Below are 22,551 nucleotides of genomic sequence, written 5' to 3'. Positions count from 1 at the left end.
TTACAAAGCTTGGAAGAGCAATGGTATTTATTAATATAACTCCTTATTACATCCTCCTAATTATATAAGAAAGTCATATACACCTAGGATGGTTTGAGGGTGAGTAAATCAAGGGGTAATTTTCATTTTTGGGTGAACTATCCCTTTAAGTCTGCGGTTTTAAACAAAGAAAAGAAGCAATGTAGGGGGATTGTTAGCATGTTTAAACAGCGGGAAATTGTATATTCATCCAGTGTGCGCATGTCAAAAGATCAATTCTGATTTGAAGCTTGTAACATAACGCGCACATACACCCGATCACTTTATTTAGTGTTCATGTAAACTACGTTCAGATTCATTCAACAAACAGTGTCCCATGTAAACATAGCTATGGAGTGTACTTTGAATGGCTGGTGTGCTCAACTGTGCGCTAGATGGAGTAGTACTCAGAAAATGAAGTATACCTAGCTCTAATGTAGACCAGACTTTATGCCGATAGTCAGGACTGGCTATGCAAGACTACAAGACAACTCCTAACCTTGGTGGCACTAAATTCAAATAGTCAGAATGAGGCTTCCCATCTAGACATCACCCTGGTGAAGTAAAACAAAAAAAACAATGGTACAGAATTCATGTCGGTGGATGGAAGACAAAAGAAACGGTCTGTTCTGAACACTTTAATGTTGACACAGGTGAACAGTAATCTCCAGATAAGTACAAACAGGTGAAGACAGAAGCAGCATTCTAGACCAGCACAACAAGCCACTACTTTGCAGGCAATGTCACCAAAGAAAACAAACAAACAAAAGAAGCGTGTATAAAACAGTACAAGTGATGCATGAGCACATCCTCTCTCGTTTGAACACTGAGGTCAGACTACACCTGGACTGGAACTGAGAGTTGAGATTTAGGTTCACTCCAGATCTGTCCCACTACAAATGCACCTCCTTTAGAGTCCTGACTTTCTTTCCCTTAGGTTTTCGCATCGAGAGCAGCTTGTGGTCGTCAATACTGGAGGCACAATCTATGGTGTTGGTAATTTTTCTGTAGAATAGTTCAATACTTGAGATCTGTTAGTGAAATCAGACTTCTTAAAACCTCGCAACTCACGTAAACCACAAGCAAAAGGGCACATTCTGTAAATGAAGCACCAGTCGTCTTTGGAACGGATTTGATAACTGAATTGGGGAAAATGCTTGCTCAGCATCAAGGTTCACTATCTTCTACTGGCCTTCAAGGTTGGTCCATCCTGAATTGAGCCAATTGAACGAGGCAGAAGATGTGACCGCCAGTCCCTTGAGGGAGCAAGAGTCGGTAAAGCACCTTGGCCTCTTAAGGACAAAAGAGTGAATTTAAACTTAAGATGCTAAAAGGCAGCTACTCAATGTCTTGCTACAGGAATCATTTTTAAGGCCACATGGCGATGAAATGGTTAAACAAAAACCCTACGCCGTTAGAGCAGGGCAAGGCTGATTCTTAGTACGGCTCCCCTAGTGGACAGGATGACGAACCCTACGTAGCTAAAACCATATTCGGACACGCACACATTCATACCGAGAGCCGAGTAAAGACCTGCGCCGCTACAATCGCTAACAGTTACCCATGCTACACTAACCCTAGGCTCATCTCAAAGGCATCGGACACGTTCCCTCTGGGCAAAGGCAAACTTGAGTTATGAGGGGAATGCCAGTGTAAAAATATCAGCAAGTGGCACCTTCTCCCATTACACTCATAAAGGCAGATCATGGTTAAAAAAAAAGAAAACAAGGAATGTCAGAAAAAGGAATGACGTGGGATAATCGGGAAGGGTAATCCGGACACACGAGGAAGACGAAGGGGCAGTGAAGATTACTAATATCATCCATGTCAAAAGTATCCATGAGGTTTTTTGAATATTTTTTTTTTTTTCCTCTTGGTTTTACTTTTATATACAAACAAACCAAAACACAAAATATGGATTGTGCACGTTTTTGTTTGTTTTCACATATATATTTCATGAAAAGCCTCAATACTCATTTGGGAGGGAAAGGGGTAGGAATATGGAGGAAGGGATTGAAGATGGGGGAAAGTGGACGGAGAGAGAAAAATCCTTTTCCTTTGATTCAGTTAATCCAGGACTATGATGTTGTTGATGGTGGTGATGATCATGACGATGATGGAGGGAACTGGAGGAGGTTGGAGGGGAAGAAAGGGAGTGAGGAATTAGGTAGGAGGATGGCAAGAAGGAAAATGGGGGTTTGGAAACAACTCAATCTTTCCAGTCCTTCTTGATGTTGAGGTTCCATTCCCAGGACAGGTGGTCGTGCTTGTCGTCGTCAGTGAACTTGGATTTAATGTTGTAAGTGCCCCGGGCCAGCATGCCTTTGGGTGCCTCCTCCAAGGGTGTCAGGAACTCGTATTCATTCGGCCGGGGCCCGTAACTGCCCACCATGTAGTCAGACTTGTCAACTGAACACAAGAAACAGGTGAAGAGGTTGAAATTAAATAACACTATATTAATTCATTGTCAGTGGAGGTTAGAGCAATCACATTTTTCAACAAAAAACAAACAAAATTCAAGATATGGAGTCAAAAATGCCCTTGTACGAGTTTATATATTTTGCATTTATAAAATGAGCAAGAGTGATGCTCTTCCCAAATATCAGCGTGATTGCAAACGAGATATTGATTTTATACAACAGTTCGATAAACAAGTTGTTAATACTGGGTTACGTTTTAGACTGAATTCTCAGTTTCAGTTTACTTTTTCTCAGAAACGAAAACAGGAGTTCCAAGAAAAGGCATTGCGTGTCTCTTTAAGAAACACACAGGGGTGTTTTGTTACTGAACGAATCCATGTAAACACAAACAAACTTGTAAAAGAATGAGTCAATGATTCAATCATGTTCCTGAATGAATCCGCCATTTGACTTAATTGGTTAAATGAATGATTCGAGTGACTTTCCGACACATTCTGGCTGTTTTAGTTTCCCCATTTAGTTTTACTGTCCATTCCTACTTCCTGTTTGTTTGTGCATAATTATTTGCATGGCCTCTCTATCAAGCATACATGGGTTGCTTTGTTGGAGAAAGAGGTAGATTTCCAACATCCAGTTCCTCAAGGAACTGAAGGCTTTTCTTGTTAAATGAAGCAAAATCCCACCAGACACGCCACAGGATTTACATAACAGCATTCCAAGAAGAATGGAAGGGCGACCCCATCCAAGTCCCTAATATCTAATCACCAAAACAATATAATGCACATTGCACAAACCCCTTTAAAAAAAACATATGTGGATCATATAATTTCACCCCAAAATTAAAAGAAAAGTCAAGCAATAAGAATATGCTGTTGCTTGAAAGAAAATGAAGCCCATTACAAAATGTTTAGCTTTGTGTTGCCAAATACTCATGAAAAAGTCACAAGTAAAATAAATACAATTATGTAAATGAAGTATTACAGTATTTATACATCATTTTTTTTAGCAGAATCCAAAATAAATCAATAAAACGTGAGAATACTAGGAGAACCGTTTTTTTTTTTTTTTGATTTGCGGGTGACATGCATGAACATGAATGCAATTTTTTGTAATTTTTAAAGAGCACTTACTCTTCACCCCTTTCCTAAAGGTCTGCTGTACATACTTCAACCCGGAGACGATCTCTTTGTTTACCTGTAAACAGATGCGAATACAAATGTGGAGCAGTGAAGTCGCGTTATTTGACTGATAACCAGGAACAGGTTCAGTGCAGCATGTTTGCATATGCAGTCAGTACACAATGTGCCGGTGTTTATCCCACAGCAGGTTTATTCACGCAGCTGTGACGTAATGTGGAAGTACAGGGCGTCCATGCTTTAAATAAGATGGTAGAATAATTACCAGTAATTTACTGGATTATCCAGACACTAAAGCAAGGTTATGAAATATAAACTTTAGTTATTTCAGTGATAATGTAACTTCTACTGTACACAGTTAATGTGCCATGCAGTTGTTGTACCATGCTATAAGTTGTGTGATAGCGTTCATCCCTAGCAGTCACTGTTTAAATGTGTCCTGTTGTGATCATCTAACCTTGAAGCTGATCTTTATCCTGTACTCCACCGCCTCCTTCAGCACGAACGACTGCTTCTTATAGGACTCCAGATCACCTGAGAGAGGAGCAAACACACTCTGAAGATACTACAGCGAACCCGTCAAAATACCAGCCAAGCGTTGTGACATTAATATTCCTCACAGCGGGCCAAAACCAAAATATGAGAAACAGAAATCACTGTCAGGTACTGAGTGCACAAGGCCAAAACCAAAGAGTTTTTGGGTAGTTTTATCAAAGCTTTTACTTGTCTTGAAAGGTCGATAACAAGCGTCTAAATGAGACTACAGAGGTTATCTATTTATATCAGCCATTCTGTTATATTGGCAGTGGCCATTAAAAAAAAAACATGTATCCGATGACCACTAATAATGACCTGGATAATAAAAAAACATGAAGGTTGAGCTGGCGTTGTCAGGTGTGGTTTGAGGCTGATTGTGAACGACAGACTGCAGTTGAATCATGTTTCCAGCAGATGGCTGCAGGACACACTCATCTCTCATCTCTCTCTATCTATCTCTCTCTCTCTCTCTCTCTCTCAGATTTGAGCTCTTAGGTTGCTGTGCTTTATCTGGGTCATGTGACCGTAAGATTACCTCGCACCACAGGTTTGGTTTGGCTTAGTCATAACTTAAATAACACTCCCTAATAACGGCATGAATATATCAAAGAGAAATGAGCTCAGACTATTACATCACAACATATACAGTACAGGTCAAAAGTTTGGAAACATTACGTTTTTTTTATTTTTGAAAGAAGTCTCTAATGCTTATCAAGGCTGCGTTTATTTGATCAAAAAAACAGAAAAAAAAACAGTAATATTGTGAAATATTATTACAACTTAAAATAATAGTTTTCTATTTGAATATACTTTAAAAAATAATTTATTCCTGTGATGCAAAGCTGAATTTTCAGCATCATTACTCCAGTCTTCAGTGTCACATCATGTGACATCCAGTCTATCACATGATCCTTTAGAAATCATTCTAATGTTCTGATTTATTTTGAGTGTTGGAAACAGTTTTGCTGCCTAATATATTTGAAGAATAAAAGGTTAAAAAGAACTGCATTTATTCAAAATAAAAAAAATATATATTTTCTAATAATATAAATCTTCTTTACTATCACTTTTTATCAATTTAACACATCCTTGCTGAATAAAAGTATTGATTTATTTAAAAAATTTACTGACCCCATATTACTGACCAGTAGTGTATATTGTTGTTACGAAAGATTTCTATTTTTAAAAAATTTGCTTCTTTTTTTTTTTTTTTTTTTACTTTTTATTCATCAAAGTATCCTAAAAAAGTATCACAGGTTATGAAAAAATATTAAGCAGCAGAACTGTTTCCAACTTTGATAATGAATCATCATATTAGAATGATTTCTAAAGGATCATGTGATAGACTGGAGTAATGATCCTGAAAATTCAGCTTTGCATCACAGAAATAAATGATAATTTAAAGAATAATAAATTGAAAACCAATTATTTTAAATTGTAATAATATATCACAATATTACATTTTTTTCTGCATTTTTGATCAAATAAATGCAGGCTTGATGAGCAGAAGAAACTTCTTTCAAAAACATTAAAAATAGTAATGTTTCCAAACTTTTGACCTGTACTGTACATTGTTGTGATGTCATTATATAAATAGGGTATTTGAATATAACATGCTATAAACTTTGTCAAAATTACAGGTCTCATGCTAACCATGCTAAGTCTTATTTGCAAAACAAATGTGTAGTGTTCATTAACTAAATAAAAGAGGTTTGTATTCACATGTTTGAGCTTCCGCTTACCATATTTGATGCGCGCTGATTAAACTGTACGACTCGATTCGTATCGATTACTTTTCCGATGTCTTAATGAACTTTTGAAGCTTGATTTTTTATATTGCCTTTCCACGGATGGACAAAAATGCTGAGGTTGAACGAAAGTCTTACGGGTTTGGAACAACATGAATTTTTATTTTTGGGTGAACTGTCCCTTTATAGTGTTCTCTACTCACCTTGCAGGTCAAGGGTCAGCGGGGCGGGAGCCGTCTCACACACAAGAGTTAGCCGTGTCACCTGAACGTTGGGAGCGGTGGGATCTGCAAAGTGAACAAAAGACACAAGAAAATGACATAAGAAAAGCCGTAGATTGACATTTGTTCATCCAGGGCCTGAATTTTTTTTTCAGAAAATGGCTGACTCTTATGGAAAGGATTTTTTATTCTATATGAGGGGGGTAATATTTTAGACAAATGAATTAATTTACCTAAATGCTCACTCAATGTATTTGTGTTTTTACAACATATTTTAAAGAGCATCTTGCAAATACCCCAATGCATGTGACGCTACACATTATGTTCCTTTTTATTTATGTCACTGATGCAATTATGTGCCGAATAATATTTAAGCGCACACCTTGGGTTCAAGATGTTACTGTGTGGTCATTTTCATTTTCGCAGAAGCATTCACACAGCACAAGAGGATTTGATTTCAAACTCAGTGAAAAACAGTGCAGTCAGACTCAAGTGTGTGTTGATCTCCAAACCTCAACCAACAGGCCAAACCGATTCTCACTCTTTTTGGCAATCGAGCGCTCGTTCTGACTATGGTCTTGACTTCTAAATGTGGCTATATTCATACACGTTGATCACTGTATTAATATTTTACACAGGTAAGATGAATGTTGTGCAACCGGACCAAAGAAAAAAAGAGAAAATGATACATTTAGTCCTGGTTCGCTTAGCGTTCACACTGTAATTTTTAACACAGAACCTTCAGATACAAAACATAAGGAACAAGGATACGCTCACAACCTGACTGGACAGATTTTACGCCGCACATTTTGCGACGGAATTTACCAAACATCTAAAGTTCTGGGCAACAACATACGATGGTATTCTGATCAGCTGAGGACTCAAAAGGAGCTTATAACAGAATAAAGGAATCAAAACAGCTCCACGTTTGCACACACAAATAAAAGATCTGCTGTGTGAAGACGCGGTGTTGACGCCTGTACTGAACCGTGATGGGTAACATCGCCACTATGATGAGAAAGAAACAGGTGTGCTTGAGCATTCAGCCCTTTTTAGGGTCACATCATGTCCTGTTGTTTACATGTCTGTGGTCCGTACTGTGTTCATATTTCATTCGAACCGCACCAGAGTTCGTTTGGAAGCAGGTCAAGACCCATCTTTTCAGCGTCTCAGTCCACTTGTTTGGTGGCACCAGGGTTCGAATGCCAAGTGTGAACACACCATAATATATTGGCTAAACTTGCATGCTAGTGAATAAATGTTTGCAAAAAAGCGTAAAAAGCGTAACTCGTGGGAATGAGTAAAATTATGTAGAACACTCGCACCAAATTCAGGACCTGATATCAGAGACTTGGCGGTCAGAACAGTAAACAAACACAGAGCGAACTACCCAGCAACCACTGAACCAAGAATTCACTGGAAGTCTCACTGGAATGTTTCCCACTTGTGATGCATACGATTAACAACACCAAGTAAAATGTTACATAAATAGCATTTTCTTATCACCTTCACCAGAATGAAGTCTAATTTGGAGTAAACAATGAACTTCACTTCAAATGTTAAAATAACGAATCCTATCCCAGATTACAGAGACGCTGACAGCTTGACTTCCAGAGCATGAGAACTTCCAGAAAACACTTTTGTTTGTTTGAGCAGCTCAACCTCCGCTAATGTCGTGAGATCAGGACGGGTGTTTAGCCGGCCGGCTGAAGACGAGGAGCGGGTGTATTTGGGGAAAACAAACTTTTGCAAATCCATTTGCTGCCGCTTGTTCTATAAGCAACTTCAGAATTTTGTTTAGAGTACGACCAATAGCCCAACAACCGACGTCCGCGTAAACGCAGGAACTACACAAACACACAGCTGGAGATTAGCATCCATCATCTCTGATGTCTGTGTGGTGCTTTAGACACTCTACAGTAGGAAATGAGATTCAAGAAGCTCTTCAGGTGAAGGGATGAACCGTAACACACAGGGTTATTGTAATGGCGGACCGCTGATGAAAGCAAAAGGAGCAGGAACTCTCGAGACGTGACCTTGTTTTTGAGAGACGACGCAGAGGACAGCAGACGTTAACCAAGAGTCTACAGCTCTAGCCCAGAACAACATCATTTACCCGAGGAGGACACATTCCTGGATCAACATTATCTGATGGTCCTGGAACTACACGCGTGTCTGGAGGAGAAATCACATGCTGAATATTTATCAAGCTACGGTTCAATACGTCACGGTGCAACACAATATCAGAAGTGGATTGCGATTGGAGCTTCAGCAATCGTGAGAGAAGGAGAGGAGAAATAATCCTTCAGAAATCGAGTTTAAAACACTTGCGCTTAGAAATGTATGTTCTGTAATTGTGTTTGTTTCATATGATTTTGAAAAAGTTTCAATTCAGTGCCTCTAAAAATGTCATGTTGAATAATCATCAAAGAAAAGGCAATAACATTTCCCTGACAATGTCAAACGTTTGGGGTCGGTATTCATTTTTTTAAATGTTCTTGAAAGCAGTCTCATGCTCACAAAGGCTGCATTTATCAGAAATGCAGTAAAAACAGTGATATTCTGAAATGTTACCATTTAAAACAATATATTTATAAGAATATTTAAGTTCAATGCTTTTAATATTTAATGCCCTTCCGATATTATCCTTGTTTTCGCATGGGCCCGGTTGCAGTCTCTTTTTCTGTAGCCACTCCGAAGTCATGGTGGTCTTTTGCATTTTACAGCGGGTGAATCGCAGTTGTCACTGGTGATTGTCGTTTGAACCTTTCTGGATTCGCCATCAAATTGATAAGTTTAATCATATCAAGTGCTGTGAGAAAAGGCTATAACTCTCCACCTCCAACATCCTCACACTCATAGCCTACTAGCCGAGACTCTTCTTTATGTGTACAGATGTGACGTAATGACGCAAAGACCACCAGTACCACTGGAGTTAAAAACATTATTACAAGCTTACCATTTTGAAACAAGCTACGGCAAGCAGAGAGTTCTGAACACTGGCTGGTTATGTACTGGCTCAGAAATTTATTTGGGATAATTTTTAACCCAAAAAAGTTACGGAATGCCGCTTTAAGTATAAAGAATGATCTGTATTAGCTGAAAATGTTCATATGGGTGCATCCCTAAATGCAAGTATTTTTGAATGCATTAAAACAACAAAAAGTTGGAAAAAAAGGAGCATCATGTGATGCGCCAATGAGTCGGAGTCAAGACATGTTTTACATGTTTCCATGGGGATTGTTCCGTAGGCGTAACGATTTTTATACTGTACAAACTGTATATTCTCCTATACCTACCAGGGTGGGAATTATGTAATTTTAGGGGCAAGGCCATTTGGCCTCCACCTTTTCTTTTTTTTAGGGGCACCAAGGCCATATGACAGGGCACAAAGGCCATTGAGTACAATTCGATGGTTTTCCCATTCAGATTGATACCATAACATCCTAATTTGGAATAAGACATGGATTATGACTTTTTTAATAAAAAATAAAAATAAAAATTAAAGAGAGAGAGAGAGAGAGAGAGAGAGAGAGAGAGCGCCATTACATCCAGAAGGTATACACCCTCACACAACAATAGAAACAACATAAATGGCAATAAAAGCATTCAGAAACAACACAAATGCCAATAAAAGCATTCAAAATATTCATTCAGTCCTCTATATCATGTGAGTGTGAGAGAGAGAACCACTTCATCCAGAAGGTATAGCCTACACCCTCACAATCATTATCGCTCAATGCTCAACGCAGTTTGCTTCGCGCTCCAGTCAAATCGCCCCCCGCTCGCTCCAAAAAAGGAAAAAAATCTACATGTATATCACTTGTAGCGGTCCCCAAGCTTTTTTGCGCCACAGATCGGTTTAATATCAGACAATATTTTGACCGACCGGCCTTCAAGGTGTGGCGGATAAATACAACAAAATAAAATGATACGAACGGCATAAAAACTGGTGTATTTTTTTAGCCTATAATAATAAACGTGAATCCAATGTGTGGGCCTACTAGCAACTTTATTAGCAGCGTCCTCTAACATCGCGCCTAAAAACAACTGAGAAAGTCTGAACACAAACAAAATGCCCCCAAAAGAAAATAATCTCTATGTTTTCGGTGCTGATGCGATGTAAGGGTGGCGCTGCTGCCAATAAAGCACCTAAAAGCTGTCACAACGAACCGGCAAAATTAATGATTATGAATATGTAAAATATAGCAGGAGACATTTTAATTATTTACTAATAAACCAGTTTTTTTTTTTTATGTCTGTGTCGGCTGGAAAGATGCTGACTCGCGATCTTCGCAGTAGTGAACGCGCCAGAGAGAAATGCACATTTCATACGGATTACATAAGAGAGAAGTCTGTTTTCTTTCGTTTTGAATTGTTCTGTTTAAAAGTAGACATTTCAAGCTTTATATATATGTCTCAGGTGTGTGAGGCAAGTAGGCTATACGCGGAGTTTCGGTTCATTTATGAGACAAGCTCCAGTTTCGCCGGCGCCTTCGTGTCGTGATTATCTATTTTCTAATATATTCACTTCTAATTTATTAAATCCAGACAATTGATTGATGAAACATTGATTAAAATTAAGATACAATTAATACAAAACGAAATTAAATTTAAAGACAGGCTTTGTGCTTTCTGCTTGAGGTCTCTGTGAAAGTTTTATAAAGCAGTCTTTTAGTGCCGCTTTAGAGCGCTCACGTCCGTAACGGAGAACTGTCCAGACTGTAACTTTTTTTTTTTTGTGAAATAAATTTCTAAATAAATGCGACTTATAGTCCAGTGCGACTTAGGCTAGGCCTATATGTGTTTTTTCTTCTTCATGGCGCATTTTTTGACTGTTGCGATTTATACTCAGGAGCGACTTTTAGGCTACATAATGGTTTGGAGTTTTTGAACTCCATTACTGAGCTGAGTTTTGACTGAAAATAGTCTACTGTTGATGACTGTGCAAGACAGATGGATTCAGGGTCAGGCTTGACTGAGCATGCTTCAGACTCGTGGTGTGAGCGGAGCGAAACTGGAGCGGGAAATAGGGCGACACTCCGTCCTTTTGAAATTGCCGCTCTGCGCTCTGTCCAAGATCCGCCCGCTCGCGCTCCCCGCTCGCTCCCGCTCAACTCCGCTCACATGCTCTGCTTTATACATGGAACTTGGACAGGGCCAGGGCACACAGGCCACTGTGGCCGTACGATGATTTTTTTTTTCACGGGGCATGAAGGCCAAAGTGTAGGGCAACGGCGGCCATGGCCGCATGGCCGCGGTATAATTCCCACCCTGATACCTACCCATCACTGAAAACCTTCTGCATTTTTACGTTTTCAAAACAAATCACAAAAAAAAAATTGTCCCTACAAGGATATTGCCATCTTTGTGGGTGCATTTTGTCCCTATAACAAAGGGTTTATCAGAACCACACACACACACACACACACACAGGCCTGTAGTGCATGCCAAGACATACTAATCATATAAGCTAAAAATTAAAGCGTGTTGAGAGAAGAGCAGGTCCATGTGATGAATTCTGGGAAAGGGACTGCTACACTACAATCTGAGATGTGTGTGTGTGTGTGTGTGTGTGTGTGTGTGTGTGTGTGTGTGTGTGTGTGTACACAGAAACCTTCATCAAACTAGGCCAGAGCAGAGAGAGAGTACGAGAAAGCGACACACACCTGCAGCGACACTGCAGTTGCCCAGCAGCGCCTCCTTGTACTTGCGGAGGCTTTCGTCATGCTGGTCGAGTTCCTGGATCTCCTGAAGGCTCTTCTGTGCCGGTGGCTTGTAGTTGACAGTCTCGCTCTGTTCGTTCTCCGCTGCGATAGCGGCCAGCTGCTCTGGTGTGGGCTCCTGCTCGGCCATGATGCACAGCTGGAGGGAAACAGCAACAGGGTTAGGGGAGAGCAAACAAACGTGCCACAAATCGACAGCAATGGAGATCTGACCCACATAACGTCATGTGATCAGTTCCTCCAGCGTGTTAATTTTTAATACTATTAATGGATTTGAAATGAATTCACCAACGGAAGCGGCCTAATGTGGGCGTCTGTATTCAGCACTATTGCATTAGTGGTCAAAGCCAATTACTGTAGGGACTCAAATACACTACACAGCGCTGTGTGTGTGTGCTGCCTATTTATAGGCTGATTCACGATTAAAAAAAAAAAAATATATATATATATATATATATATATATAAAGCCCCAGTTTATTTCAAATGTATACAAGTTATGTAATATATACTAGAGTTTAAGTTTATTTATGCTCACCAAGGCTGCATCTATTTCATGTCAAATACAGTAAAAACAGCAATCCATTTTACAATTTAAAAGTTTTCTATTGTAATATATTTCATTCCTGTGATCAAAGCTGAATGTTCAGTCTTCAGTGTCACATGATCCTTCAGAAATCAGTCTAATATGCTGATTTGATGCTCAAGAAACATCTCTGAATATTATACAATGTTAAAAATAGATGTGCTGCATCATATCTTTGTGGAAACGTTACCATTTTCATGATTATTTGATTAATTTAAGTTTAAAAGAACAACATTTATTTGAAATATAAATCTTTTGAAACATTAAAAGCCTGTACTGTCACTTTTGATCAATATATTGTATTAAAGTACTAATTCCTTCCATATATATATATATATATATTCTTAGTGTATATACAGTAGTCAATATTTGAAGTGGATCAAAACCTTTCAAAGTTATACATTAATTTTGAACAATACCCGTTCTTGTCTTAGGACAACTTCGATTAACGTTTTTGATTCACTTCGAATGTCGACTGCTGTAGTTTTAGACACTGTAATCTACTCCAGTCCGTGCAGAACAAACATACATTCGTAAACCGATTCACAAACTAATGACTCTAAAGATTATCTTTACTCATGACAAATTACTCTGACAACCAGTTCCTGAATTAGCATCTGATTCGCTCGCTGTCTGGACGTTTACATCCCCATGTCAGTATCACGTCCTTATGTCTTCACCCAGCGAGGCCTTTCAAAGACGTATGCTAAATGAAGAAGTGAATGCAGAGAAACACTCGTGCTGCAATGCAGAGGGCTTGGAACAGAAAGTGCTTGTGTTCTCTCCCTCCTGGCGCACTGAAGTCCGAATGATACGACTGCTTCACCTTTACCGCAGCTTCTGTAGTTTCCTGTTCTGCAGAGCTGCAGCTCACTGTGCTTCACTGTGGCCTTTCCTTACATGGTGTTGGCGTGCTAAACACACACAATCACACTCATAACAGAACTGAATCGCTTTCAGCGTGCTTTGACACTTGGAAGACGCATCTGCAAAAGAGCAATCACGATTCGCTGTGATCTTTTGCACTTGTGATTTTGGCAAGTTGCTGACAAATCCAGGCCAAGTTCTAGTTTTACAGCAGGTTTTTATTAAGAAGTTCAATTTTGTAGGGGCGTTTCAGTGATGCTGAAAATGTGAAGCACATTAAAATTAATTTTTAATTTACTGTACAAGGCGGAATGTCATGGATTTGGGCATAATTTTGAATGAATAAATCGAAAGTAGGGCTGAACACCAAAATAAATGGCGATATGGACTAGTGTCTGTGGATATTAAACTGCAAAAAAACAACAACAACAAAAAACTGCTATTTAAATATGTATCTGCATTTTCTACATATCTGTGTGCGAGTGAACGGTGCGGTTTTATAAACTACACATACTCAAGCATGCGTGACATTCATGATGTTAATAAAAAAAAGGTTATTAAAACTAAGGATTTTGTTTTATTTGATTAATTCAGTACAAACTGTAATATTGTGAAAAATTACAATTTAAAATAACTTTTTACAATTTATTTTCAGCATCATTACTCCAGTCTTCAGTGTCACATGATCCTTCAGAAATCATTATAATATGCTGATTTGCTGCTCAATAAACATTTCTGATTATTATCGATGTTAAAAACAGTTGTGCTGCTTAATAGTTTGGGGGAAACTAGCACTGTTACGATACTGGAATTTTTTCGATACAATCAGTGCTCGAAGTGGGGCGGTACTCACCGGTACGCAGTACCGGCACTTCTGCATTTTACTCCAAAGCGTACCTGCACGTTTTCTTGCGTACCGCTACTTCTCGCATGTAGCCGGTACTCTACCACTGACAAAAAAAGCGTCAGTGTCACGGCCATTTCACATATATACTCCGTTTGCAATGCGTATGCGGTGCTTATTTTTTTCCCGCACCCATATTAACAGGTTAGAGCTTTCACACTGCACGCAGATGCGGTCCGGCAATGCGTTCCAGGAGCGGTGCATATACAGCAGTCCAACGATCGTTTCCACACCGAGTCTATTTTCGCTGTGCTGCACGCGCTGAATTAAAGTGACAGCGCGTAGTTTGTGGTCAAAATTAACACAGAATATGACATTATATATAATTTGTATTATTTAAAATTACTTTTAACATTTAAAAACAGACGTTTTCAAATTCCAAAGCTTGCAGGAGGGTCATAATGGCAATACTGACTTAGGCTACAGCTTTCCTGGTAGCCTTGACTCCTTGAGTGAATTAACTTGTCTAAGAAAATGATTCATAAAACGTATAAATATCTGTTGAGCCTATGTTTACTTTCGTCATTGACACAGACGAAAATGAAAAGACTAAGTTCAGCTTTAGGAGGGGAAGAAATAGTCCAGGATAAGAAGACTGAGAGAAAAGAAATATGAAGATGAGGAGAGAGCAGGTATTGACAAATAATCTAATGACAAGGTTTTAAAGATAGCCTATTTCTTATAATTTTTTGGCCTTCAAAAGTCCTAAATTGCACATATGTAGATCAGAGAAATCCAAATTTTCTCGGGGGAGCATGCCCCCGAACCACCCTAACTACGGGGGGGCTTGAGTCTGGTTGTACAGGGCACAGGAAATTGTTAATCCGGCCCTGGGTGAAGGCGGTGAGAGTAAGGCAAGAGAGTACCGGCACCTTTTTTCCACCACTTCAAGCACTGGATACAATACCTTAAAAATTATCGATATTCGATACCATTTTCCATATCACAGGGGAAACTGCCATATACTGCATACGACCATACAGATAATTTATTATTATTTAAATGTTTTTACCATTTGGGTAATTCGATTGCAATAGCTTACACAGAACAGGGAGGCTTTATTTGGGTCATAAATATCTTACATTTTAATCATAAATTGAATAAACTAAATTTACATAATAAGGACAAGTAAAGGGTCAGTAATAAAATAAATAAACTGGAAACGATAGCACAAATAAATACAACAGAATAAAGAGACAAATTAAATAAACAGAAATACTACAGAAATTAAAACTAGGCAAATCAATGGTAAAATAACACTGATAGTCTTTAGTGTAAAAATGAAATACTGATTAATGCTTACAATTAAAGTTACAGATGTTATTCAGTTATGAGCAGCGAGTGATTATCTCTGTCTTTTTTATTTGATTAACGTGACAGATAGCAGCAGGTTTATTAGGCTACTGTCACTTTAAGAGCTTAAGCACGGATCCAATATACTGTTACACAACATTCGTTTTCTCTCGACTATTTATGCTCCAAAACTGACAGTATTTTCCTGAATACTCGGCAAGACGGGCATCATTTTGCATGTATTTGACCGCTTAAGTGCAATTAGCCACGAAAAAAAAAAAAAAAAACTAAATTTGGTTCTCACAAGCTGTTTGAGAGGCAGCTTTATGTGAGCAACAATAGATTTTAGTGTGAGCACGAAACATGTAGGAATGACAATACAAGCGCTATTCAACCGGAGAGATTGAAACTAGTGAGTGACAGGAGGCGGGTGTCACTTCGCCATCGGAGAGAAGAGACAGAAAGCGCATCTGGTATCAGTGAATCGATACTGCAGAAAAGGAGTATTGATATTTCAGTATCGATACTTTGATAATCTTTTTTTTTTTTCAGGATTCTTTAATGAATAGTCTATTTTATATTGTTGGAGCATATCTAAACATTTTAAAACCTGTTATTTTCAAAGCAATGAACATTAAATAATGATTAAAATACTACTACTAATAAGAAATGAGTTAAACTATTTATACTGAGAGCCGCAGCTACATGCATGCGTTATCTTAAAGCGCCTTAAAGTCGTCAAGAAGAGAAATTCACTTGGCCGCCAACAGCACAACAATTTCTATAAACCAGACAACTTGTTTCAAACAAAGAGCAAAGATCTGCCAGCTTATCTGACAAATAGTTGTAATGAGGACCACATATGAACAAACGCCGTGAGATATGAACCGGGAGAGCCAGGGAACAGAGAAAAAACATCCTCTCAGCATATGGTGTACTAGTACAGTCTGTAGGTCCTGCATATCGAAGACAGATGTTGTTTGCGTAACACTTCGGGAGACTCACAAACGGACTGCATTACTGGTGCTCACAATGTAGTGTGGTTAGCGGTTAATGTGCTGGAGCCACGAAACCCAACAACACTGCTTTCTGCTCTATCCCTTATCATTAATATGGAAGGACTATCAACTAGAAAATTACACAATGTAATCAGTAAAAGAGCGTAACATTCAAGGAGAATCTTCAAAGTCATCTTTTGCGTTGTGAAAACAGTCTCAGTGTTGGCAGAGGATGGTTTTGGCTACGGTCAGACAGGAATTCAGATAACACTGCACAGCTTTTTCCATTCTGGGCCTCTTCACACTCCTGACAGGGAAAGGGGCCGTTCTCCATCAGCAGGCTCTGGCACGCCGGTCCAGCGGCTAGCTTTTCAAGTTTAGGATCAGAAGCGAGAGGCACATAATGGGTTGTCATGTTCCCATTGGCCCTAAACCAGGCGTGTCCATTCCTGCTCCTGGAGGGCCACCTTCATCGCAGTTTGGCTTCAACTGATCTGACTTGACATTTCTAATGATCCTGAAGAGCTAGATTATCTGGTTCAGGTGTGTATGAAGCTCTAAAAGTGGGCATGCTGAAGAGGACATAGAGAAAAACTGCTTTCCTTGATTTCTGGAAATAAACGAGTTTGATGTAGGGGTGAAACGGTTTTTAATAATAGCCATTTTGGTGGTGGAATAATCGGAAAATAATCAATAGAAATAATAATGGTTAGTTCCAGCCCTAGTAGAGACCAATCGGACACTGTTTTACGGTTGGAGCGCGCTTGGATTGGATGGATCGTTTAGATCGACAGGTCTTGATTTACCGTGCGCCACAGAATAGGAGCACAAAGCTGAAAGAGCGCTGGAAGATCATAACTCATCCACAACTCATCCACATACTTATGATTATAAACACTTTTATGATTTTACACATACAAGTAGTTCTTATGTTCAGTTAAACACTCAGATCACTTGTTTGGAGAGGTTGTTGGACTTGATAAAAGGCTACCGTGGTTCCAAATCCCACAACTTTTGATTGCTTTGAGATATCAACACAAAATTTGGCCCAGATGCAGTTGACATGATTAACCGTGTTTCCACTGTCGGACCAAAACCTATGTCTATTGGTTGAGTAGATGGTAGTTTCAACTAATCTGGGGGCGGGGTGGGACTAAGCATCAACAATCATTCCTGTTTGGCTCACACCGTGTCCTAACTACATGTCACACGACGCTGCGACACGCGATAAAAGGTATATTTTCCATGTTAAACAGAGTTTTTGTGCTAACCAGCAACGACAGCGACTGGAACAACAAACACAAAGTGTGGCAATGATAATCTCAGGTACTGTTTATGTGCTTTATTTAATGTGAAAAGCATGCAATGCGACTTTGAATATCATTTAGTGCTCCCAGTTTTGTAACTATAAAAGCAACAATGGATAATTCACCTCAGATCTTGAAATTAAACAAATGGAAACAAGAACGTTCAAACTGTGAACAAACAAGTGTGGTAAATATTGTTTTAGCAACTCAGCCTATGCATTTTTAACAATGTTTAAATGGTGTAATATTTGTGAATTTGATTATGTAGGCTACTTATCCATTTTCTTGCGAGAGATTATTCGTCAAGATTATTCTCTGGTGCTGTGCACTTGCCGCGAGACTCCGCCCACACGCTGTTCCGATTGGCTGTGGGTTTTGATTGATTTTGACGCATCTCGCAGTCGCGTCACGTCTAGTGTGGACAGACAAATTATTTGTCGCTGGAATCTTATCGCATTGCATCTGGTTAGGACATGGTGTCAGAAGAACAAACCGCATGGGTTTCTTTGACGGATCTATGCTGATCAAAACTTGACGCAATCACGTTCACTACAGAGCCTCTGAATGTCCTCTTTACGAGACTTTTTAAAGCATACAGATTGGATTAGCGGTTCAAAAGTTATTAAACATTTAAGCACAATAGTTATTTTCAGCCATGGGCAACTGTATCGGTCTTAAAGGGTTAAAGACATTTAAAACGAAATTCAGCTCAAACCAGCGAGTGTTTGAAATAACTTCCAATTGTGATCCGATCGGGATTCTGATCATCGTATGAGGCAGAAATATTTACATGCAGAGGTGGGTAGTAACAAAGTACATTTGCTTGAGTATTTTTGGGGAAAAATGTGCACTTTTGAGAGTAGTGGGATCTTTAACTTGAGTACATTTCTGTTAGAATTATTTCACTGTGCATCTTTTCTGTTTGAACTCTGTCTGGTTGACATGGTATTACATGATATGCTATTAACATTTACAATTTATAGATTCAGTGATAGTAAATTATTATGACAACAGTGTTTTAATGAACACTGACCTCCCTAGTCGAGAAGCTAAACAGGCTGAGGGAAGCAGAACAGAAAAACACCCGCGAGTAATAAAAAGCAGTTCATGTCCCTTTCTGGAGCTGGCAAAAGTTAATTAAGACTGACAAAATGCACTCCGTTTCTGCTGAAGAATCAGCAAAACATGAAAACAAGGTCGAGTTCAGCCTGTAAGCATTTATGTCCAGATGACATCACTTTAGCTGCCAGAGTAACAAACAGCCTTAGCCATTTGGCAGCCGCCTCAACGTTAATAAAACGCAGAAAGGAGCGCTGGGTAATTTCACACAGCTGAGCATGACGGCGAAACCGTTTAACAAGGGTGTAGCAGTTCTTTTCTAAACACAGGCAGCAACAGGGCTGGACTGGGACAGAAAATCGGCCCTGGCATTTTGGCCCAGACATGGCCCACTACATGATCATAAACACCACCCATCTTTGCATGCCCTTGAATATGTTTTTGTTCAACTCCTATTCATAAAAACCACTAATGCCATGTAATGAGAGTTAACAGATGAAATAAGTACAAAATTGTAATTTATTAATACAATTGAACTATACTCCACAGTGATGCATCCAAAAAACAAGCTATAAGCTGCATTGGCATAGCAATACCAGTGTTTCTCACAGGATTTTTGGTAAAACTGTTGTGTATGGACCTCAGTCTTTCTAGGGGGGTTTGGGGGCATACTCCCCCTAAGAACATTTTGTGCATTTTAATGTTAAATTCATCAATCTGGTGCAGTTTGAGGGTTCAAAATTAAAAGCTCCAACCCATATTCAGTGTGCAAATATAACAAAGAAAAAATCAAACCGCTTTTAGTAACAGTGTCTGTCTATATTACTACATAATAATAGTTATATAATATTAATCTCATGACAGTAGCCTAATAGCCATATATTGTAAAACAAATGCACTGAAAAATAAAGAAAACTTTCATAGTTAGTTTTGTACTAATTTCTAAACTTGAAAGAGATAAGCACATGATCTTTTATTTTGACGGAAACTGCATCAAGCTTTTATTTTGGCGGAAAACATGGATAAAAACGCGTCTCATTAAACTTCTAGTAAACTTCTGTAATCGTCAACTATGCAGATGTGGAAATAATGCGTAACTGGGTAATGGGTTCCTACACTCATAGCCAAAGTGTTTTGAAAGTAGTTCTGCTTACCGCGCGCGGACTCTACACTTTCTCATCTCTCCCCTGATCCTCCTCACTATCCTCCTCACTATCCTCCTCATCAGCCACTGGAGCTGATGAAGGTCCTGCTGCTGCAGAAAACATATATATTTTGACACATTTTACAGCGTCTGCTATTTCTATTACACGCTATTTCTCTGCACATTCCATGCGTTTCTTCTCCATCTCTCAGACTATTTTGACAGATACACACTTGACACTGCACGCTAACTCAAAGCCCAAAGGGGGAGGTTTTTAAAGCTGTGATTGGGCCAGCCCAGTGTCAATCAAGAAAAGAACCAATGGGCCGCTGATCTACGCGTTTCATGGGCCGGTCTGTCAGTGGAAAAAAAACTAACGCTTACTTTTTTTTGACCAATGCATTACACCGGCACTAACCCAGCGCCGTCAATTAAACAAAACAAAACGAATGGGCCGCCGATGTACGAGTTTTATGGGCCGTTTAAAAAAAAAAAAAAAAAAAGTATGAGACGGCCCAAAAAGCACGTCGGCCCACCGGGCATTTGCCCGGTATGCCAGATTACCAGTCCAGCCCTGGGCAGCAAGTACATAACCTAGGGAAACAACAGCAGGTGACTTTATAAAGCGTCTGGTCGATGAAAACAAGGCAAAGTGAGCCGTCAAGGCCAGTTCACGCACTTGATAGTGGAGATGGCTTGAATTTGACGTTGGCATCACCCACTTTTCCATCCGATTCTGTCCAGCTGAGTCTAATTCACTCTAATTAGGGATTATCCATAAGTGTCATCACTAGGGAAGCCTGAGCAGGACTAACATGTTAGTCTAAGGGTTACAAAGCCCAAGATAAGGCTCGTTACTGAGCAACCATTAAACTTAACAAGATTATGAAGTCAAGATTAGTGCTAATTAAAGGGGGGAAGTGTCGGTAAGAGCGGTAGGATGTCAAATGGTGCCAGGTAAAGAGGATTTACCTGACAAACCCAATCAGTTTCCTCAAGAGACTCCGTTGTCCTTCGGTTTAAAACCGAGTACAGCAAAGACGTGTGAAGTCTAAGTTGAAGTGACTCTAGGCTATAAATTCTGCATTGATATAGCTACTCGAAACAGATGATATAAATAGTTCGATGGGGAAGAAAATGAGGCTGTTGAACAATAGGGCTTCAACACCCATTGAAAACATTCCCATTCTTCTCAAGTGCAGTAGCTTGGCTGGCATGTGACGCCCAGCAAGTAGGGCAAAAAAAAAAAAAAATAGTGTTGATGATCATACAGCCAAATTACAGTTACAATAAACAGTTACATGTGAATTGTCAAAGTAAACTATTGTAATGCTTAAAACAGAAGCCTCTAGCTCTGGATAATAATATTGTTACGTAAGGCGATCTTACAGCCAGGAGACTGTAGCTATGGAGAGCACTCGTGTTAATTAAACAGTAGGTCTAATCCGCTGGGAAAGGGAAAGTGAGACTCTCACTAGATGCTGCTTCGTTTTCCAGACATAGCCTAACTATTTTTCATTCTGTTGACAGGGCTCCACAAAAAAAAACAAAAAAAAACAAACAAAAAAAACACTGGCACTTCATTTGAAACATTTCTCAAGCAAATGACAGACCACAACACTGCACAGAAAAATAAGTTTCTGTCCCACTTAACCCCAAACCTCAACACAACGGTAACGCATCCCGTGGCCGTCGCAACAATGGCTATGTTTACATGCACAACTTTTGTGATGTTGTTGGGTGATGTCACTTCTTGTTGACGTTCGAAGTATTGTCAAATAAAATACTTCGCCCTCCTCCTCATCCCGTCCCCTCCCCCTCCCCCTCCCTCTCCCTTCCGTGTTTTCTCAAACAGTCATGAACCATTTAGAAAAAACAAACTGGATTTACGCACCTGTCCAGCAAAAACAGAGCCACCTGAATGTCGGATTGGAATGCTTTTCCGATGTAAATTCAGGACTTCGCGTTCCTTTTCCTTTTCCCTATACTTTGTTATCTGTTCATCGGAACGTCGCCTCTTTGGTCGTGTGTCGGCCATATAAAAATTCTTAAGAATATACAATTTTAATGTTTCAAATTCTTGTCGGTTATTGGCTGGACACTGTTTGTTATATTCTGTGGTCCAGGCTGGGCCAGTTTGTTTTTGTTGCCGTTTGTGGAGCCTGGGCTGTCTACAGAGACCGCGTTTTTTTACAGTGAGTTCAGGGGACAGGCAGCTAGCAGATGGTGAGATGTGTAAAAATTGGCCTAAAAAACGTGACATCGCTAAGAGCACCTTTAATCGGACTGAATTCATTCCGATTGATGAATCTGAACGTAGTGTTTACATGAAAGCTAAACAAGTGATCGGGTTATGTCACAAGCTTCAAATCGTAATAGATTTTTTGACATGCGCACACTGCAGGAATAGACAGAGTTTCCCGATGTTTGCGCTTAAGCATTCTCCCACATTGGTTCTTTATTTGTTTTAAACAGCAGACTTAATATTTATCCATTTCTGGTCATAATTTGGAGACAATGAGTATGAACCGTTGTGCCGTGCTGCTTATATTGATCACGCAGTAAAAATGCCCCTCGATTTCATTCGGA

General features: G+C 39.4%; 1 protein-coding gene across 1 annotated transcript in view; it reads right to left on the bottom strand.

The window, feature by feature from the left end:
* Positions 1-641: 641 nt before the first annotated feature.
* Positions 642-22,551, bottom strand: part of arhgdia (Rho GDP dissociation inhibitor (GDI) alpha) — a 33,516-nt gene continuing 11,606 nt past the window's right edge. The window contains exons 2-6 of the mRNA XM_084119136.1: positions 11,750-11,945; positions 6,063-6,146; positions 4,032-4,108; positions 3,569-3,632; positions 642-2,427 (exon numbers count right to left, since the gene is read on the bottom strand). Of these exons, the coding sequence (XP_083975262.1) occupies positions 2,228-2,427; positions 3,569-3,632; positions 4,032-4,108; positions 6,063-6,146; positions 11,750-11,936 (612 nt within the window). The 5' untranslated portion in view covers positions 11,937-11,945 and the 3' untranslated portion in view covers positions 642-2,227. The remainder of the gene's footprint in view (positions 2,428-3,568; positions 3,633-4,031; positions 4,109-6,062; positions 6,147-11,749; positions 11,946-22,551) is intronic.

This window comes from Abramis brama (genome assembly GCF_963993115.1).
Source record: "Abramis brama genome assembly, chromosome: 1".
NCBI classification, from domain to species: domain Eukaryota; kingdom Metazoa; phylum Chordata; class Actinopteri; order Cypriniformes; family Leuciscidae; genus Abramis; species Abramis brama.
Note: the sequence above shows the minus strand (reverse complement) of the source record. Positions and strands in the feature narration are given on the sequence as shown.